Source organism: Periplaneta americana, chromosome 5 (assembly GCF_040183065.1).
Source record: "Periplaneta americana isolate PAMFEO1 chromosome 5, P.americana_PAMFEO1_priV1, whole genome shotgun sequence".
Taxonomy (NCBI): Eukaryota; Metazoa; Arthropoda; class Insecta; order Blattodea; family Blattidae; genus Periplaneta; species Periplaneta americana.
In genome coordinates, this window is record NC_091121.1 from 5,018,486 (window position 1) to 5,040,936 (window position 22,451).

At 33.3% G+C, this 22,451-nt stretch overlaps 1 protein-coding gene across 1 annotated transcript in view; it reads left to right on the forward strand.

Moving 5' to 3' along the window:
- Positions 1-408: 408 nt before the first annotated feature.
- The window catches only part of LOC138700569 (cytosolic beta-glucosidase-like), a 28,011-nt gene continuing 5,968 nt past the window's right edge, over positions 409-22,451 (forward strand). The window contains exons 1-6 of the mRNA XM_069827150.1: positions 409-565; positions 4,540-4,637; positions 9,473-9,617; positions 10,790-10,941; positions 18,561-18,695; positions 21,251-21,357. Coding sequence (XP_069683251.1) covers positions 409-565; positions 4,540-4,637; positions 9,473-9,617; positions 10,790-10,941; positions 18,561-18,695; positions 21,251-21,357 — 794 coding nt within the window. The remainder of the gene's footprint in view (positions 566-4,539; positions 4,638-9,472; positions 9,618-10,789; positions 10,942-18,560; positions 18,696-21,250; positions 21,358-22,451) is intronic.

Genomic DNA, 22,451 nt, shown 5'->3' on the forward strand with positions numbered 1-22,451 from the left:
TACGTATACTTCCTGTCTCCTTTCACTGCAGACTATAATTTAGAGTTTGTAAGACTTTGTTTTCGTTTAAGAGAAAAAGTTGAGAATAACAATTTTCACTTCAACGGTAATTACACAGTGTGCCCATTGTTGGCATTCGCAGGCTTTTTGTTGGTCCTCTCGCTTACATTTGCAATGTCAGGCAATGAAGTCAGCATAACAAAATTTTAACAAGTAACTGAGAAAATATATAATTTTAAATAAAAATCGCAAATGATCGATTATACACCCACTGATTGACTTTACCCACTTCTACGGTATTAACCCCGAGGTGTTCAATTACACTTTATTATAAGAACAGAATAAAATTAACATAATTTCTCTTTTCAAAACTAGGTTAAATGGTGGATAACACTCAATGAGCCACAGATGCTATCCCTCACGTACGAGGGCCTTCCCATATTTCCATATCACCCTAGCAAGGTCACACAGGGCGTTGGGAGTTACATGTCATCAAGAAATTTAATTCTAGCACATGGCCATGTCTACCATCTTTACCAAAAGGAATTCCGAGAATCTCAGAACGGTAAGTGGTTTTCTGCATTCACTACATCTACAGTCCGTCCCGTAGAGCAGGGTACCGAACTCAGGCTCTCCCGGGAGCTGCGTACCGAAAGGTGAGGTGTCCTGGGTTCATGTAGCGAACAGAGGGCGGGCCGTGTAAATGCGAGACATTGGCGAGATCTGCGGACTTAAGGGGAGAGGATGGTGTTTTTAAAACCTTTTTTCCTATTTGGTGTAAAATATTAATTTTTTTATGTAGAGAGCTCATAGCTGTGGCAACTCAACCAAATAAAAATGTTTAAAAAAATTATATGGGGCCCAAATTTGAAAAAAATATACCCAATGTAGGATTGTACTAAAACCGATATATCTAAACCGTTTTTAAAGATAGATTCAAACAATTTTTTGCAATATACTTGCAAAAGCATGTTCTAGAAACTGTCTGTAACAGAATTTTGATATTTGTCCCTACGTTTGTAAAATAAACAATTAAAATTTAATAACAATTTTCTGATTTCCTTTCTTGCAAACAAACGGATGTATTTTTAAAAGGAAATCAAGTAACAAAATTTTGTTGTAGAGAAAAGTTTCCCAATAGTCTAAAGAATGGGTGTTCTAAATTTCATGCATGTATCTTTAATAGTTCAGAAATTATATCCATTTTGTCTGGCAATGTAGCAAAATAAATGAAATTACAGGAAACCGATAAAAGCGGGCGTGTGATTTAAATATCCATAGCGCAGGAAGTTTAAAAATGACGTCTCAACATCCGATAAGGGCACAAATACCCACAAAATGTTATGCAATGCATTCTACACATATCAAAGGGTATTTTAAAGAAAAAAAAATTTTTGAAAACTTAATTTACCGGAAATAGCAATAAAAGTGGGCGAGTGATTTAAATCCATAACGCAGGAAGTTTAAAAATGGCGACTCAACATCCGATAAGGACACAAATACCTACAAAATGTTATGCTATGCATTCCACACATTCACCAAAAAATACCATCCTCTCCCCTTAAGGAAGAAACTGAAATATTTTTAGATGAGAAAAAACTGAACGTACCGGAATTCGTTGTAAGACCTTGGATTCCTGTCCGACATGTCTACCAAATTAAATGACCTTAATGTATGTCTTCAGGGAAACGTTTCGCTGGTACCACATTTACGTGACAGAGTAAAAGCATTTAGTCTTAAACTATCCTTGTATCGTATGCAGCTAAGTGCAAATAATTTAGAGAATTTCCCTACACTTCGATTATTTAGTTCGCCTTTGGATCCAGTCACGAAGGAAAATTGTATTAGTCATTTGCACAGCTTGTCTGAGGAATTTAAGCAACGTTTCTCCGACTTTTATCGAATGACAAGAATTTTTTACTATTCACAAACCCTTATAGAGCAGCTCCATTGTTTCAGGAAACACGCAAATTTATAAGGTAACGTCTAGAATAATTTGAAGTTAAAAGTCCAAATATGTGGATGTTGGAGCATTTTTAATCCACTTATTTTAACAAATACTGAAAATCTCACTAACTTGAGCGATAACTGAATCGGTCATGGTTAAAAAGCACTTAATATTAATTGTAATTTTATTCTTCATATTGTAATTGTAATCCCCTGGTAGAGGGGCAGAGAAGGCCTGACGGCCTTATCTCTACCAAGATAAATAAATAAATAAATAAATAAATAAATATAAATAAATAAATAAATACTAATAAACACTAAATAAATACTAGTACTACCACGTCAATTCTTGAAGAAATTAACATCTTGATAGTTTTCTTAAGTTTTTTCTTGATTTAGTAGAAAATTAAATATTTCAATTATACTTCTTAGATCAGTATTATCGTGCGTAAACACAACAGAAACATATATTTTAAATTATTAAGCTAGTAGAAGTGATTTCTTAGATGTCACAAAACATATATGATTAATAAAATAAGTTTCATAATTTTATTAATAGCAATTATGTCACTAATAACATTATATTGCTATCTACGAATTTGTTATGCAATTGGGATAATTTTATCGTCAATTTCCATATTAGGACTGAAAAGAAATGATTCGGTGCCTTTTAACATTGACAGATTCGATTATGGTAGAAAGTTGCAAGTGTTTAGAAAATTCTACGAAAGACAGATTAAAATTTGATGGATTTTCTTACTTCGTTCTCGGCCAGGTTTGAAGTGTAGTTGGTGAATTTGTGATGTTATACGTCAAAGTTCATTTGTTAATACAGGGTGATCCGTTTGGGCATGGATAAAATAAAAACACCGTAAAACATTTCCTACTGAACTTTATTTGTTGAAACTTTGTGCATACAACACTGAAAGATGGGAGATTCCTCAGAGCTCAATATGACCCCCATTGCGCACCCTGCACAACTCATAACGGTGATGCAATTCAGCCCATGTCCGCTGTAACATGAGAGGGGTGATTTGTTGAAAAGCTTGAGTAATTTTTACTCTCAGATCATCAATGTTCCTGGGTTTCTATGTATACGCAATGTCTTTAACAAAACCCTACACGAAGAAGTCAGGAGGGGTTAGGTTTGGGGAGTTTGGAGATCAAGCAAAGAGATAGCTGCTTCTCGTACTGGGTTTCGCCTGTATGTTTTTTTTTTTTAACATAGAACCTGTTTCTACATATGTTCGATATCATAACATTTTGGAATCGTATTTAGGTACATTACGCACACCATATTCACGTCGAAATTCCCTTCGAACTCTTTTACCACTCTCAAATTTAGCATACCAAAGAATACATTGCGCCCGGTGTTGATTTATAGTAACCATTTTAATCATCTACGATTTTCATTTGTCCTTTCAGATTATGCATTGTTGATTGTCATATATGGAGATTACTATTTTTAATCATAATATACCCAGTAAGAAATTTTTCCTACTATGATAATAGATTTATAATGACTATTACACTTTTACTACGTCACACTACTTTTGACCAATAAAACGGTTCGAAAGGACGTCTTTCAACCAATCATGGCTCCTTATCGCACAATTTTATCGCGTCCCTAACATTTGTTTCATTTTATCGCGTCCCTAGCATTTGTTTATTTTTATCACTACCCTAGCATTTCTTTCTTTGTTTACCAACATTTCAAACTGCACTTGTCTGGACGTCAAAAAAAAAAATTACAAACCACTCCAGTCGATGCACAGCACTTTAAAATATGACTCGCATTGGCATTCGAGAGCAAGAATTAATAAAGATCACTGATCATATATGAAGAGCACCATTCGGAAATCCTGAATAAGTTGAGGGATACACCATGTACATCAACGAGTTCACTTCTTTTACGCACACGTCCAATATACATCAACTGAATCACCAACCATTAAAACACTCAAATTTGAACATTGTACTTTCAATAATTGTTTCTTTTAAAATTATTCATGTTTATTTTTTATTTCATCATCGTTCATTAAAATGTTTCTTGTTTATTTCATCATCCCTAATTAAAACTTTTCTAACACTTGTTTATATTATTTAGGTTATGTTATAGCTTCTGCTATACGATATTATGAATAGTCACGTATCAGAGATTGTTTAATACTCAGATTTATTGAAAATCATGTCAAGTGACGTTGATTACTGGGATCCGGATGATTGAAGTGGAATGCAACTGTTTTAATAAAAATGAAACTGAATCATCAAAGCCTTCTTGACTAGTAACCGTCTACAAACTTCAATGAAGATTCCATAGTTGGCACAACTGCCATCTAGCGTAATGGTGCAATAATACATTTGAAGACAGTTGTATTTTCGCAAGTCAATTAATATTTTATTGTATTGGAGTACTTCGTTACTTCTAATCTTTATATACTTTCTTCTAATCGTGTAATAGTCAATTAAATCCCACTCGAGTTTTGATTTTCTCTACATAAATCAAAACCTCTAGTGAGATTACTGTTGATAAATTAATATTATCCATACCCAAACGGATCAGACTGTATTTTGTGTTGCCATCCGTTTCAGGAAAAATATCCTTGGCTATGCTGGTTGAGTGGTTGGAGCCTTTGGATCCAAACTCCGCTGAGGACAAGAATGCAGCAGATGGTGCGAATAACGCGCAAGTAAGTCGTTGAGTAGTCTTGATAAGGAATATTCCTCCTGAGGACTTCTAGAATTATAGTCGCTATCATCACCAAACTAACAGAAACGGGGCCAGATCAAAACTGATTCTAATTACTCGTATTTAAAGATGCTTACATGTCATAAAAGATAATATTAATTATCAAAATTGTAAATTCTTCTTGTGTATTGCCTGGATCAGCTTACTTAATACCCTAACGGTGGAACCTAACTATTTTCCCTTATTACTATACAGGATGTTTAAAAAATACGGGGCATAATTTCATGTATGTATTTCCCACATCAAAATAGTTCATTACAACATGTGTCCGGAAATGCTTCATTTCCGAGTTACGGCCTTCACAACATTGAAATTCACCGGAACGTTTTTCTTTCCGCAGGTCGTTGCCGTCAAAGGAGGCATTAAGACGGCACTCTGACAGTTCATTCCGAGGCGAAGGTTACATTCAGTGTTGTACTTGGTACTTGGATCGAAGGTTTTCTGATCGATGGATAGGTAGAGGTATCCCAATTGCTTGGCCTCCACGCTCACCTGATCTGAACCCTCTCGATTTCTACTTGTGGGGCCATTTAAAATCATTGGTTTATTCGTCTCCGGTGCCTGATTTGGAATCCCTTCGGAATCGAATTGTGGCATGTTCTGAGGACATACGCAATACTCCTGGAGTTTGGGATCGTGTTCGCAGGTCAATGAGACATCGATGTGAGGTCTGTATTCAAGCAGGAGGTGGACATTTTGAACATCTTCTGTAATGACAACGACCTGCGGAAAGAAAAACGTTCCGGTGAATTTCAATGTTGTGAATGCCAAAACTCGGAAATGAAGCATTTCCGGACACATGTTGTAATGAACTATTTTGATTGTCTACATGTGGGAAATACATACCTGAAATTATGCCCCGTATTTTTGAAACACCCTATATAACGCTAGTGGAGTATGATGATTATCTAGCTGTGATGTTGAGTTTTCTTTTGCCAACTTTGTTTCGAATTTCGAGTACTGACAAATACATCAACTGGCAGTCATTATCTAACTGTTATTTTGGCAGCAATAATTTTGATTTCCAGTGGCTAAAGGACGTAAATATATATTTTAAAGTTCAGATTCTTATTAAAACGTCCAAGAGGGGAAACAGAATGGTAGCGACTTAGGAGTATGTACCACTATTTTAAGTAAGGTATACATTTCAAAGTGGTATTCTGTTTTCGGAATTCGTACTAATCATTTCACATAATCAAACAAAATATATATTTAGGTTACACCTCGTCAATCGTAAACCATTTAGTCAAAGCAATTAATTTCATATTGTCAGACAAAATACATTTCAATATCATATTAATCTACTAATTACCAATATAACGTGCGAGAGGTCCAGGAGGAAAATATACTCTTCCACAAATCATTGAATCATTTAGAATACGCCTCCCAACATAAAGATGAGGTGTGGTAAATAAGTAAATATGCAAGATTTCGTTATTGTTAATGACATTACTATTATTATTATTATTATTATTATTATTATTACTATTTAAGAGAGAAGTCTTATATGTTATTCTTATTGAATTTGGTATTCCCAAGATGCTTGTTCGATTAATTAGAATGTGTCTCAGTGAAACGTACAGCAGAGTCCGTATAGGTCAGTTTCTGTCAGATGCGTTTCCAATTCACTGAGGGCTAAAGCAAGGAGATGCGCTATCACCTTTACTTTTTAACTTTGCTCTAGAGTATGCCATTAGGAAAGTCCAGGATAACAGACAGGGTTTGGAATTGAACGGGTTACATCAGCTGCTTGTCTATGCGGATGACGTGAACATGTTAGGAGAAAATCCACAAACGATTAGGGAAAACACGGAAATTTTACTTGAAGAAAGTAAAGAAATAGGTTTGGAAGTAAATCCCGAAAAGACAAAGTATATGATTATGTCTCGTGACCAGAATATTGTACGAAATGGAAATATAAAAGTTGGAAATTTATCCTTTGAAGAGGTGGAAAAATTCAAATACCTGAGAGCAACAGTAACAAATATAAATGATACTCGGGAAGAAATTAAACAAAGAGTAAATATGGGAAATCCCTGTAATTATTCGGTTGAGAAGGTTTTATCATCCAGTATGCTGTCAAAAATTCTGAAAGTTAGAATGGAGAATGGAGAATGTTACACAACACAGAACTGAACGCATTGTATTCTTCACCTGACATAATTAGGAACATTAAATCCAGACGTTTGAGATTGGCAGGGCATGTAGCACGTATGGGCGAATCCAGAAATGCATATAGAGTGTTAGTTGGGAGGCTGGAGGGGAAAAAGACCTTTGGAGAGGCCGAGAGGTAGATGGGAAGATAATATTAAAATGGATTTGAGGGAGGTGGGATATGATGATAGAGAATGGATTAATCTTGCTCAGGATAGGGACCGATGGCGGGCTTATGTGAGGGCGGTAATAAACCTCCGGGTTCCTTAAAACCAGTAAGTTATTATTATTATTATTATTATTATTATTATTATTATTATTTCCTCACATGGAATTGTGATTTTACCCTCTTTGGTGATATCTGGTTATTAGTTGGCAACACTAAAAAGAAGGTCAATATTATCCTTTTAGGAAATACTCTTACGAGATCCTCACTATATTATCCACTCCTACAGGCGTTACAGGTTTCTATTCATTGCATAACGTGCAGGAGTGTGTTATTCCGTGGCTAACTTAATGTACATTTCACTTCTCTTTTAATCTATAGATTAAAAATATAAAAGCTTGGTGAATATTTACTGACGAGTTGTATAAAATATTAACCGATTAATATTACATTAAGACATCAAATTAATCATCAGTTGCACTTGACTTGAATTTTTTGCCTGTATAAATATTAAATTAATTTTATCTCTACTTCAAGAGTTAAAACTGACCAGTCTTCTCAAGTTAGTCATTTTAGTTGATGTTTAAAGAAAATATTACCGAAGAAAAGAAGAGAAAAGGCTCTCCTTAAAGTAAAATGATGAGTGAAATTCATTTCCATTGTGTTTAGACAGACGTTTGTCAATTCTTAAATATTTATTGATTTATTCTTATTAATTTGATGATAATGAACTTCGCTGTGCTTCTCGTGTTTTCGACAAGCGAGGAAATCCTATCACTAAACTCGATGGCAATTCAAAATGAGATTTCGGTTACCAAATTTGTAGTGGAAGAACTTGAAGGAAGGTTACGTTCTCAGTTACAACTACAACAAAACGAAATCGTGCCCTGAACCCAATGATCATGATTCTCCTTACACGTACTGAAACGCATACTCAGGAGGCGGTGATGAACATTCTCTCTCTCTCTCTCTCTCTCTCTCTCTCTCTCTCTCTCTCTCTTCGACGAAAAAGTTGAAAATCAACAACTGGCTTTACGCACGAATTTAATTCACGTTTCGTGATGTTGATACATACTGTAATGCAAATATATATTAGTGATGAAACCTAATTTTACGTGTATATAAAATAAGTTTTTATTAGAACTTATATAGAAACTAACTCCAAATTATGATCAGAGTTAGTGACTTTTACGCAACTGAGTCTAGGGGCCGAATTCATACTCAACACTTATCGTAAGGAAACACTTAAGCAGTTGCTTATAATAATTTCCAATCCCACTGAAGTGAACACTTATTCAAATAAGGTAGCTTGTCAGCTTACTCAAGTGTTTCCTCATATGCATTGTAATCAGCTGATTCGGTATACAATAGATGATGATTATGATTTAATTTAATTTATTGAGTTCTGTAATTAAAATGAAAATGAGTTTCAGCAAGCAAAAGATATATCAGAGATATGGAAAACCCTTTAGAGATGAATAATGATCAACAATTTAAGAGGAGATACCGTTTCGACAAGAACACTGTTGTGAATATTTTGGTGTCTCTCATTGAAATTCACAATACAACCATGAGGCTTACCGATTTCGTCACTGCTGAAAGTACTGGTGGCTTTGAGATTTTATGATACAACAGTATTTCAGGTAGATTTAAGTGACATTTTTTTCGAAAACCATTCACGTCCCAACAATATGTAATTTGCATTTTTGTTTGTATTCTACCCAAGTAATAAGCTGTTAAAATTTGCGTAATTATATCATTTCCACTTTGTTTAGCATAAAAATAACTGAAAAATAAATGAAAATGATTTACTTACAGGAATATTTCCGGAGTTTGCATTTAACTCAACTGCAATTTTGTTCCATGTCAATTTATTCTTTTGGAGAGAACAATTATCAATTTTTTTTTTTACTTTCGACGATATCTCCACTTCCTTCTTTTCTGTAAAATGCTTTCTGGACATTTTGTATAATTTTTAGCTCTATAATATTTACTTCTGTACTTTTGTATGACAATAATGCCGATTTAACAATTTGAAGGCGCTGAAAAACAATTGAATGTAGGAAAGCGCTCCCGCCTAGCCATGTTGCCATATTTCTTTCGATGTCAAGGGATTGCTCAGGGCATATGGATGAGTAGCGCCTCTGCAATAAAGATCTGAAATAAGTGCTAAGGAAATGCTCATTACTTAAGTGTTTCCTCATTTTATAAGTAACGACTATGAATTCGACCCTAAGAGTAGTAAAATTTGTGTGAAAATTTAAATCAGCTTGCATTCACTTATTCAAATACAATCAAGAATTATCATTCTAAGGGCTCCAAACAGAAAATGAAGACGATACTGCCAAGTTAAATAAGATAGGTAATTAAAAGACAAAGAAATTTGATAACGTTAAATATAACAGTCAAGACCGCAACAGATAATTAAGACTTGAAACACAAAACTCGTATTTCAGTTGGGTTGCTTTGCTGAAGCAATATTTGGAAGTGGTGACTTTCCTGAAAGAATGAAGGAGAAGATAGAAGATCTCAGTAAGAAAGAGGGATTTCCTCGCCCCAGACTCCCTGAATTTTCACCTGAGGAGAAACAACTGGTAAAAGGTAGAAAGAATAAAGTACTTACTGTATAGAAATAGTTGTATTCGTTTGACCCATTTGTCTTATTTTAGTTTGATTTAGTTTATAGATTTGAATTTATTGATTTAAAAATTAATTTGTGCGACATCGTGCGTATTTGCTTGGTTTCCGCACAAAACCAATCCACGGAAAGTCTAAAATTCCACATTCAGTATTCCCAACCTAACACACATAACAATTTCCCTCTTCTTACCGCTTAAGTGGCATATTCATTTTACTGCTTTAGGCTTTTAACATATTATTTTTGGAGACGTTCAATATAGTAATAATTATAAATTGGAAACTTACCACTGCAATTTCACCTAAATTGCACTGTTAATTATTGTTTTTAAATATTTGCAAAAATTAAGTAAACTCTACAACTTCACTAAAGTTACTGCATTCGTGATGCAAGTAACATTAAGGAAGCCGTGAAAAAATCAACAAGAATCCAGACTCATCATAGACTGGGGGGAAAAAAGGACAGACGTATATCACGGCCTGCTGGAGTATAGTAAACACAGAAAACATTTTAAAGCAACAATGTTGAAGATAGACATTTTTGTTTTGCAAATTTGCCGTCATTGAACAGAAACCAAGATGGAGATTTCATTGCAACTGATTAGAAATTCCTCTTTCAGGTATGTAATAAACGATCTTCGCTCAAAATAATGTACGATACACGAGCGGTATGTTTTTTTTTTTTCAATTCTCGGAAATTAAAAAAGGTCAACTATGTTTCGCTTTTTCAAACTTTTCCCCGAACATGAAAACTTCAACACACCGCTCTTGTAACGCATATTACTATTACATTATAAATATTCAACATTTATAGTTTGCACCCCAAAAAAGCAAATGTTTCAGCTACATGACACAATACCAGAAATTAAGTGACACAAATAAAATTGTAAGTATAAATTGATAAGAAAACATTTTTAGAGATTTCTGAAATGCGAAGATCGTATTATTTCATGATATTTTAGAAATTTAAACTGGGTTTTCCGTCATTTTTAAGTAATTTTCTTTTCTGAAAATAATGCCATTTCTTAATAAAAAAAAGGACGTCAAGACGGGCTACAGTTTTACCATATTTTCAGTCTTGGTAACATAAAGTTAATTTCTTTGCCTGAGTTCTTATATTTCTTTAATCTGACCAGGGACTTCAGACTACTTCGCCCTCAACTACTATGGGGCATGTCTGGTCACACCCGCATTGCAACCGTCTGAATCTTCGGTAATTGCATACTTGGGAGTAAATGCATTCCCTCCCTGGTGGTTGCCGGTCTCAAATTCATCACGTTGGTTGACTGTAAGTATCACGAATGCAGGAATATCCGGCACAAACCTTGTAAATTCAAATTAAATCTCTGAGGGATAAGTACAGTAAAATATAAGTTTCTCAGTCTTCATGCGTTTATTGTATCATATATTCACAATAATTTCTCTATAATCTGCTAAATTGTAATTACCATTAATTTAAAATTAATTAATTGATTAACTAGTGGACTTACTTGTGTTAATTATATAAGATTTGTGCGGCTTACAGCTGTTTCAGTGCTTCATGCACCATCCTCAGAGCCTACTAGATCACGGCGTCATTTCGAACTTCGCTGCCTGTTGTGTGGGTGTGTTTGATTGTTGAAAGGTGTTGAAGAGTGGAGTCAAATAGTGTGTGTGTACTGAAATTGATCTGTGTGCTGAGAATTTGATCGGGGTGCGTTTTAGTGTGTTTGTATATTTCGTATTATTCTAGTGTGTTGAGTTTTTGGTTTTTGGGTTGTATGTGTAGGATTTCCATGTCCGTATTTATGTTATTGTATGTATGGTTAGCATTAGTTATGTGATCGGCGTATGTAGATGTATTGTGTCCTCTGGTTATTGCTTTAATGTGTTCTTTGTAGCGTGTTTGGAATGATCTGCCTGTCTCTCCAATGTAGAACTTGCCGCAACTATTACACGTGAGTTTGTATACACCTGTGTGGTCGTATTTATTTGTTTGTGTGTTGAGATGTCTTTGTAGTGTGTTTTCTGTTCTGTATGCTATGTTGTATTTCTGCTATCTGAATGAAGATGCGATCTTATGTGTGGTTTTGTTTTCATATGTTAGTGTCATGTATTTCTTGTGTTCTTGTGTTTGTGTTATTTTGCGTATTTTTGTGTTTGTTAAGTTTTTGTTTTGTCTTTCTTATGATGTTGTCTATTTGTACACACACACTATTTGACTCCATTCTTCAACGCCTTTCGTCCACACCTGTGGAGTAACGGTCAGCGCGTCTGGCTGTGAAACCAGGTGGCCCGGGTTCGAATCCCGATCGGGGCAAGTTACCTGGTTGAGGTTTTTTCCGGGGTTTTCCCTCAACCCAATACGAGCAAATGCTGTGTAACTTTCGGTGCTGGACCCCGGACTCATTTCGCCGGCATTATCACCTTCATATCATTCAGACGCTAAATAACCTAGATGTTGATACAGCGTCGTAAAATAACCCAATAAAATAAATCAACACCTTTCAACAATCAAACACACCCACATAACAGGCAGAGAAGTTCGAGATGACGCCGTGATCTAGTAGGCTCTGAGGATGGTGCGTGAAACACTGAAACAGCTGTAAGCAGCACAAATCTTACATAATTAACACGAGTAAGTCCACTAGTTAATCAATTAATTATATTCAAGTGTTAAAAGTAGTGTACGCAAGATTTAAAATTAATTATTGCGCCATGCAAGTTTCTGCGGATGACCGAGCCAAAATTACTCAAGAAACTGAGGATGCATTGTAAAACTTATGACGAAGAAACTAGTATAAGAGTACGAAAAATTGGGACAGAATATAGATTATAAAAAAAACGAATATCTAACCTTGAAGATGGAATATGAAGAAAAACTAGAGACTGAAAATGAATAAATTGAAATGATCAATAAATTTAAATATTTGGGATCAATTTAGAAGCTGGTGGGAAGGATGTAGCAGAAATTGAAAAAGATATAACTGAAGGACAGGGTATAATTTGAGATGTCAAACTCAACACTTTTGAGTAGGAAAATATTCAATAAAACAAAAACACTAGTTTATAAGGCACTGGTACAAAGTGTGATATGAGGGGCAGAATCTTAAACATTAGGACGAATGCACTAAAACAAATGACTGGCCACTGTAAAGGACTTTAGGCGAGGAGCAGCGAGTGAATCAAGAAGAAGAAAAATTATGAACAAATTGTGAAAAATTAATAAAATCAATTTTTTTATGAACGTAATTCGATGGTATTCGGATAAAGAGAGTTAAGGCAGTTTTTGTGCAAATGGAGTTTTGTTTCCCAGGTGAATATACAAGTTAAATTGTACAATTGTGTACGCAACGAATAAAATAATGCTAGCATTTGATGTATTTCGTTTGTGTAGAAAATTATTTCCAAAAGAATCCGAAGTTTAATTTTTATTTATCTCAAAACTCATTTTTATTATTTCCAAAAGAATCCGAAGTTTAATTTTTATTTATCTCAAAACTCATTTTTATTACTTATCTCCCTCTACCCAAACAATACAGAATTACATTTCAACCTTCTAATTTCATAATATGATTTCATTTCTTATTTGAAAGGCCTTCAAACTGTGTCATGTGACTTTTATATCTTGCAATAGAGGAAACAGAAATTACAAAAAATTACAAAATGCTCCCTGCAGCTATACAGACGGATCCCGTTCTAATCCAAGGTACCATCTTATTTAATTAATGTAACCAATCATGCTATTTTCTCGACAATAAAAATTTAAGCAGTTTCTTGAATAAAAGAAGCCCCTTGCACACCACTTATTGTCAGATTGGCCTGACACCTTTCACAGAGGTCAATTAAATATTGATAAATATAATTTAAAAAGAAGAATTATGTTTTATTTAACGACGCTCGCAACTGCAGAGGTTATATCAGCGTCGCCGGATGTGCCGGAATTTTGTCCCGCAGGAGTTGTTTTACATGCGAGTAAATCTACTGACATGAGCCTGTCGCATTTAAGCACACTTAAATGCCATCGACCTGGCCGGGGATTGAACCCGCAACCTTGGACATAGAAGACCAGCTCTATACCAACTCGTCAACCAGGTCGACGATACAATTTAATCAACATGTATTGAAATATTAATATTAAATTACTTCGGGGCACATTCATATTGCACTTAGATTAAAATATATTGAATGGTAAATTCATGAAATTTAAAAATTTATTGTGACTCTATTTAAACTTAGCTCAAAAAGCTAATTAATTTTTATTCCGACTACTTTCAAGGTTCAGAGTAAATATGAATTAAAAATTTGGAAATGTTTGTTGCCAGGAGCCTTTTTAGTGACGTCAATGTAAAACATATTAAGCAAATATGAATTCAAAACTGAATGGTATCAAATTTTGTACATATTATAATATTGCAGGCATGTTAATGTAGTTGAAATTCATAAATTGTGGATGAAAATTGTAGAAGTTTTTAAAATCACATACGTGTATCCTTATAGCACAGTTACAATCACGTCACAAAGTGAAGTAGTTTGCAACGTGTCAAATGTACTGCATGTGGAAAACCTCTTCATTCCGATGGTACCACAGTCTAGCATATACAGTCACGAAGCTCAATACTTACTAAATATGCAAACATAGATAGTTGATCACCACCAGGATCGCTACTATCGCCTCATCACAGACTCTTTCCCTAGCAGACGATAAAATGTATTGTACTTTCGATATTGTGTTCTTTTGAAAAAATTAATACCTTCCTTCCACTATTGAAATATGAAATACATAAGGTTTATATATTATTTTCATAAAATATATATTATATTCTATAAACTCACCTTCGTGGATCTTTCGGAAGGAGAATAACTTTAACCTATATTTCTTACAATTTATAGTACTACAAACGTCTCCTTGTCCCATATTATTATTCAAATTATTGTATTTTAAGCCATTTACAGTTTTTACAACCGATAACGAACATTTCACAGTTTACACAACTTTTCACAAAAATGCGAAATACGGCACAGTCAATGCCTTTTCGATCTAGACCAGGCCGTAATGTTTGTTCGGGTTTTCTATTTCAGTGTATGGGGCTCAGTGAAATATTAAATTATAACTTTATTGCGTATCATTGCTAAGCTTTATTTAGTGTAATGTGTCCATAAGTTCCGTTTACTTCTTGTTGCATAATATGTTGCAGAAATAATTACAAAACTGTGTTATTTTAATGTGAAGAGAATTTTACATGCTAACATAATCTGTCGCGTCAACATCTTAAGTTTAGAATGGAAGCTATTTTGAGGTTTAATTTCAATTTAGCACATCTACCTTCCTGAATTTTAGACAAAACATTTACCATACCACTCCTATGAAATTAGTGTACGTACAATTGTGTTACTTCATCTCTTAAGTAGTAGATAAATACAATAATTCAGTACTCAATTGTAGTATTAAAATACAGACAAATTGAATGTCCTGGGTATCATACATGACATTATGCTTAATTATAATGTATAATTGCGAATTTAGGAATATAAGTTACATATAGTAAACATAACCTATAATTTTCATATGAATGGCAAGGCATTGGAGATCACTAAATTTAGACAGAAAGGGGCAACTGGTACAGTAAACATAACCTATAATTTTAACATATCTAAATATCCGTGCGGTACAATTGAAAATTATTGAATTATGCATAAATGAATGTACAAGAATTTCGCAATATTTAATCGAAATAAAGGCAGGTATTACACATACGAACAACGTAATTTTCACACCGTAAATAATATTACACCTTAACTCGCAAGTGAATTATGTATGAACTGTCTCATAATCATTGTTTTAAATTTTATTAATGCAATTACATTACATTTTAGAGAAACATATGTTACTGTTTATACATTCCAACTAATTTATATGGTTGAAACGCCGCCCTTCGTGATCGGGTTAAGCGAGTTACATGGTCTGCCTTACGGCCTGTATTAGACCACGATGGTTGTGGCACAATGTATTGTTCCTAGTACTCACAGCGCTCCAAGCGGCTAGCAACTGTCGTGAGAATTGCAAAAAATCATCCCAAGCTTCGTGACTGTAGGCCTATATAGTAGACTGTGATGGTACGTTAAGGGAATTTTATCAGTGTGTCACTAAAAGGTTGTCAACTCTTAGTAACGGGTGTCACCACCGTAACAATATTATGGCTACCGCTTTTAGAAAAAAATTAGAAATATGTAGAGTTAAAATTTCACTTGTGTTCCTCATGTAAGAGGTGAATAGGTTGAAACTGAGTGTCAATTAATCCATACCCAGTTCAGAACGTCTAGTGACACTTTTTAAGCGCTTGATATGAGGACAACCTGTAGGAGACAGTACCTAGTTGAGCAGGAGAAGTTTCCTTCTTTCCAAGCAAGACAAATTATATTGTGACAGAGCTGGGATACGATCTCATGACCGGCAGAAGGATTACAAGGTCGGCCGTGGTTCGGCGCAAGTGCGAGCGCATCTGCTTCCTATGGCATGTGCTGTGGCGTGGAGAGGAGAGAGGAGAGGGGAGACAGCGACCGCGGCAGAGGGGGGAGATATCCAGATAATTCGAGAGTGCTATCTCTGGACACCCGTAGAAATTTCTCATAACTATGGTATAGTTATAAATACAACACGCGAGTGAACTTGACTAGCAGTTTAGTTAGTTGCAGTGTTGTTGTAATCGTTGGACAGCAAGCCAGCCAGTCTTGTGTAGCAGTGAAGCCAGCTTTGAGACCGAAGTTCGACTTGAGTTTGTAAGTCAAACTTGCTACCCTTGGGACATTGGCCACCATCTCTGACTATGGCAAATATACCAATTAAAGATTTTGTTAAAATACTTGGCATGTTCATACACACAGATATAAAGAAGATGATAGAACTAAATTGAAGTCCAATTTTAAACACAATCCGTTACATGTTCTCGAAACAGCTGACTAGGAACTTAAACCTGATACAAAAAATATGGAACATAAACTTATTTATACTATCTAAAGTTTGGTACATCGCACAAATAATATCTCTGCCGGAAGATGTAGCTCAACGCATGGAATTGGGAATTACTTATTACCTGTGGACAGGACATATTTATAAAATTGCTAAATCTCAACTGTGGAAACGGACAGAACAAGGTGGATGCGGTCTGATTGCAGTTAATAATAAAAGCAAAGCTCTACTCATTAAAACACTACTGCAAAGGAAAAATAAATATAAAAATTCCATTACATCTAAATTAATAGATTCTACTTTGCAACATCCCATATTCCGAAGGATAAAAATGTGCCTGAATAAAATACCAGAGCGGCTTCTCAACGATCCTGAGTCTATGACCACAAAGGAAATATATACATAATTATTAGCTGTTAAAGAAACCGTTCCCTCCATTATGACCAAATACCCGAATATGAAGTGGAAAAGAATATGGAAAATCTTCACACTACCAAATATTTCAACTGATTGGAAAACAAGTGCATATAAAGTAGTAAATGATATTGTTCCCACAGAAGCAAAAAAGTACCACCATAACATCACGCACTCGCCTCTAAGTCAACACTGTGGCAGTTTTGATACTCTTCACCATCGATTAACAACATGCCGACCTGTAGTATGGTCTTGGTTGTGTCGAAAACTAATAAATGCCTCTCACACGGACAACCCGAATGACGTTCGAAGGATGGTACTTCAACTGGAAATGCCCACCCACAGCAATAAATTCGCACTAACATGGATAATTATGGGATACTTACACTACATGATCAGTGACAACAATCCAACGATAGCTGGACTACAAAAGTTACTAATGGAAGCTGAAAGGAAACTGAGAAGAAAAGGACGTAACAATTTGTTAATAATTGAAAATAAGAAAAACATTCTCAATATATGAAAATAAAACTCAGTAATTGGTATAAAAAGATATGGCGATTATGTGAATAATTTACGTAATTAATTGTACTCTGTTAATATATAGGCCTATGTATATACATATATCTTTTAAATTGCTACCATATTAACTGTAGGTGTAGTTTTCAAAAGTTATTTTGTAAATAGTGATGGAAGCCTTCAAAAATGATTTAAGATCGAATATATTTTCGTATTACAGTATTTTGTTTCATATGTTCATATATTGCCAAAATAAATGTCATAGTTTGGCAGATTTTAACGTAGTACAAACTTCAAATTGTTCTTTTGCGTAATGTCATGAAATAATGTTTATTATGTCATTAATGTGGCACAAGATCTCAGGTATTGTAGTATAAATAGTGTTATATAACTCATGTCATATATCATGTAACAATTGTACGTGACGAATAAACGTGTTAAAAAAGAAAGTTGTGTCAGTAATTGTGGAGCCGGAAGTCCTGAGTTTGAGTGCAGTGGGCCGCAGTAGGGGGACCTGAGTTCGAAGTTCAGCGGATTGTCGTGAAGGTCTGGGGTTCGAGATACTGTGAACTCGAGTGACTGAGCTAGAAGAATTAGCCAAGGCAAACGAACTGTGAACTGACAGTTCTGATTTGTAAATAGTGCTCTGTGAACATTAGTTAAGATTAACAGTTCACTGTTGTTCTCAATAATCCAAGTAAATTGCCATTGTCGTCTGTGGAGTGCAATAACGAATACTGTGTTACGGTGTGGAGTGGAGATCCCATTGTTGACGGAAGTATTTAAACTAAATTGTAGAAAGTAATTATTGTTGCTTTGAATAAAAGTTACATTATTGATTGTAATAAAAGTTACAATATTTACAGACGTAATGCACCCAACAAAACGTTCTTGTCATTGGAGTGGCATATACAGCAAGGCGAAACGCAATTTGGAATCTCAGTTTATGACTTGTCTGTTATGTATTTTCTTTTCAGTCGTGTTTTATAAAATAGATAATTATGAATACATAATTTGTGTTGTAGGTCGCCCCACAAGGTATCAGGAAACTAATGAGATTCATCAAAGAGAAGTACGGCGACTTGCAAATTTTCGTAACGGAGAATGGGTATTCAGATAACGGGGAAATTGAAGACGAAATGAGGAAGATATACATTGGAGTAAGTCAATTAAAACTTCATATTTTCACAGAATTAGGAATTAATTTTGTTTAATGTTCTTATTTGTTTATTTACTTATTTAATTATGTACTTATTTATTTATTCATCATTTATTTATTTGCCTACGTATTTATTTATTTATTTATTTACTTATTTCATGTATCTATTTGCCTATGTATTTATTTATTATTTATTTTAATTATTTATTTACTTATTGCCCTATTTAATAATTTTATTTATTTATTCATCCATTCATTATTTATTTATTTATGTGTTTATTTTTCTTATTTACGTACTTACTTATCTATTTGTTTATTTGTTTTAATTATTAATTTATTTATTACCTTATTTACTTATTCAGTTATTTATTTATTTATTTATTCATTCATTATTTATCTACGTATTTATTTATTTCCTTATTTACGTGTTTATTCATCAGTGTATTTATTTAATTTAATTATTTATTTATTAGTTAATACCTATTTATTTACTTATTTATTTATTTATTTATTTATTTATTTATTTATTTATTTATTTATTAACTTTTTGTTTATTCATTAGTTGATTCACTTATTATTTATGTATCTATATATTTATTTATTCCCATTTTTACGTGTTTATTTACCTATATATTTATTTATCTACGTATTTTTTATTTACTCATGTATGTGCGCATTTATCTATGTATATATTTTTTTTCTAATTTACGTGTTTATATATATATATATATTTACTTGTTTATTTATTTTAATTATAATATATTTATTTACATGTTTATTTTATTTATTTATTTATTTATTTATGTTTATCTTATTTATTTAATTATTTATTTATTCATTCATTACACTGGTTTCATTTTCATCATGATATTGTGACTTTTATTCTACTCTGACCACCAGGCATTGAATGTGGCACCAGTCTGGATTATTCTGGTTGCTTCAATATGTAGATCCACCTATTTTTTTAAATAGTATTGAGTAATTTATTTACTTATCTACGTATTTATTTATTTATTTTAATTATTAGTTTATTTATTACCTTATTTACTTATTCAGTTACCTATTTATTGATTCATTATTTATCTACGTATTTATTTATTTCCTTATTTACATGTTTATTCATCAGTGTATTTATTTACTTATTTATTTATTTTAATTATTTATTTATGAGTTATTACCTATTTACTTATTTATTTACCTATTTTTATTTATTCACTAATACATTCACTTAGTATTTATTTGTCTATATATTTATTTACTTATTTCCTTATTTACGTGTTTATTTACCTATATATTTATTTATCTACGTATTTATTTCCTTATTTACATGTTTATTCATCAGTGTATTTATTTACTTATTTATTTATTTTAATTATTTATTTATGAGTTATTACCTATTTACTTATTTATTTACCTATTTTTATTTATTCATTAATACATTCACTTATTATTTATTTGTCTATATATTTATTTACTTATTTCCTTATTTACGTGTTTATTTACCTGTATATTTATTTATCTACGTATTTATTTAAATGCTCATTTACGTGCGCATTTATCTATGCATACATATATATTTTTTCATTTACGTGTTTATACATATATATGTATTTATTTACCTGTTTATTTATTTTAATTAGAATTTATTTATTTATTTAAGTACTTTTTATCTTATTTATTTATTCATTCATTACACTGGTTTCATTTTCATCATGATATTGTGACTTTTATTTCTACTTTAACCACCACGCATTGAATGTGCCACCAGTCTGAATTGTTCTGGTTGCCTCAATATGTAGATCCACATATTTGTTTAAATCGTATTACGTAATTCATCCCTACTTATCAGAATACTATTTATCTAATAATAACTACTACCATTATTTAATAATCTCCTGCATTACTTTCGATAAACTTATCCTTCATCCATGTACCACTTCATTACTAAGAGTGAACCGTAATAATGTCAGTAATTTTAGGAGGTTAATCTCTCAGATATTTCAAACAAAAAAGTTTAATACAATTTTGCCCGTTTTTCTTCCTTTCCGAGATAGAAGTTGTTTCATATCGTCGTTGTTAATTCCTACCTTTACTTGTCAGTCAAGAATACGTGAGACAAGCAGTAAAACAGAGAATTTATTACATCTTTCAAAACTTTCAACATTTCCTTAAATGTAGGCATTTTGTAATATACTTCACAATTTCAAATATGTTTCTCGAACGTACAACGAACACTTTGCATGCCTAACCTTGTAGTCTCTTTGGGTAATTCCTGTCTTTACTTACAAGCGAGCGCTTTGTGCGGATCACTTGTGGGCAGCTGTGCAGTGCACTATCGCTTCCATTCTATTTCTGCGAGCGTGGAAAGATAAAATGTATGCACCATAAATTTCAATGCTTTGTTAATTAGAAGTAACCTTAAAATGCTCGTATAAACTTAAAGTTGGGTTTCGGTTTACGGATAACAATAAGGGCAACATTGAAGAAGATGATGATGATGATGATGATGATGACGATGATGATGATGATGATGATGATGATACATTTATCTTGCAGACACACTTGGCCGAAATATACAAATCTATGTACATCGATGGAGTGAATGTGATCGGATACACAGTGTGGAGTGCTATCGATAGCTTGGAATGGCACGCAGGTTACGAGTAAGTACACATTTTCCTCAATTCCCAGAACTGTTGCATCTTAAAGGAACTTGTACGTGGAGACATAAGAAAGTCATTAAACATTGTGGATTATTTGAAATGTAAATTCACAGTAGTTACAGCCCTAAAGTGACGTACAAACGTTATAATGGAACATTTAGGAATATTAAATTTTAAGTTGTGAAGAATAAGTTTCAGATGCACGAGTTCTCAATTAGTTACTATCCTAGAACCTACTGTATGCTAATCTATGTGAAATAATACATTTCTAATTTAGTATTAGTATTTATTTAACCTGGTATAGATAAGGCCATCGGGCATTCTCTTCCTCTCTACCAGGGGATTACAACTACAACGTCAAGAATACAATTAAAATTCAGCTTACAATTAATATATAATTTACTATTACAATAAAATCAAAGTATTACAATAATGCCTGATTAATAATGACTAGACAATTTATTGTAGAAGCCCTGTAGCCTAGCCCTTGGTCAGTAATTAAGAATCGTTCAGACAAAGGTTCTTATTGTGGCATAAAATAATTCAGTCTCTAGTAATTTCACTCACATATAATTACTCTACGTTTAATTTGCACTTCAGTAACTTGTACAATATATTATTGTGTCAAAATATGAAATACTAGTATTAAGAAATAAGGGCTGGATAGTAGAAGAAGAAATCTCCTGTCTAGCTGAAAATGGGTCAACGAGACGAGTAGATATTTTAGCGTACAATGCTGACACTAAACAGGGCATCATTGTGGACCCCACGATACGTTTTGAAGTAGAATGTCATCAGTCAGCCGAGGTCCACCTTGAGAAGAAGTCGATCTATGAGCCTACAGTCAACTATTTCAAGCTGAAATATGCCTTAATTCACGTTGAGGTATTCGGCTTGCTCATAGGTGCTCGAGGGACTATACCAGCTTTTTTCGAAGAATTTCGACGGCAGTTTGCTCTGCCAACATCATTGAGGGATGACATTGTGATAATTGTGTTAAAAAAATCCTGCCAAATCCTAATTAATCACATGGTGCCACATTAATAGAAATTGTAATTTTTCACAATCTTTTCTTTGTTTCCCTTCTTTAAAAT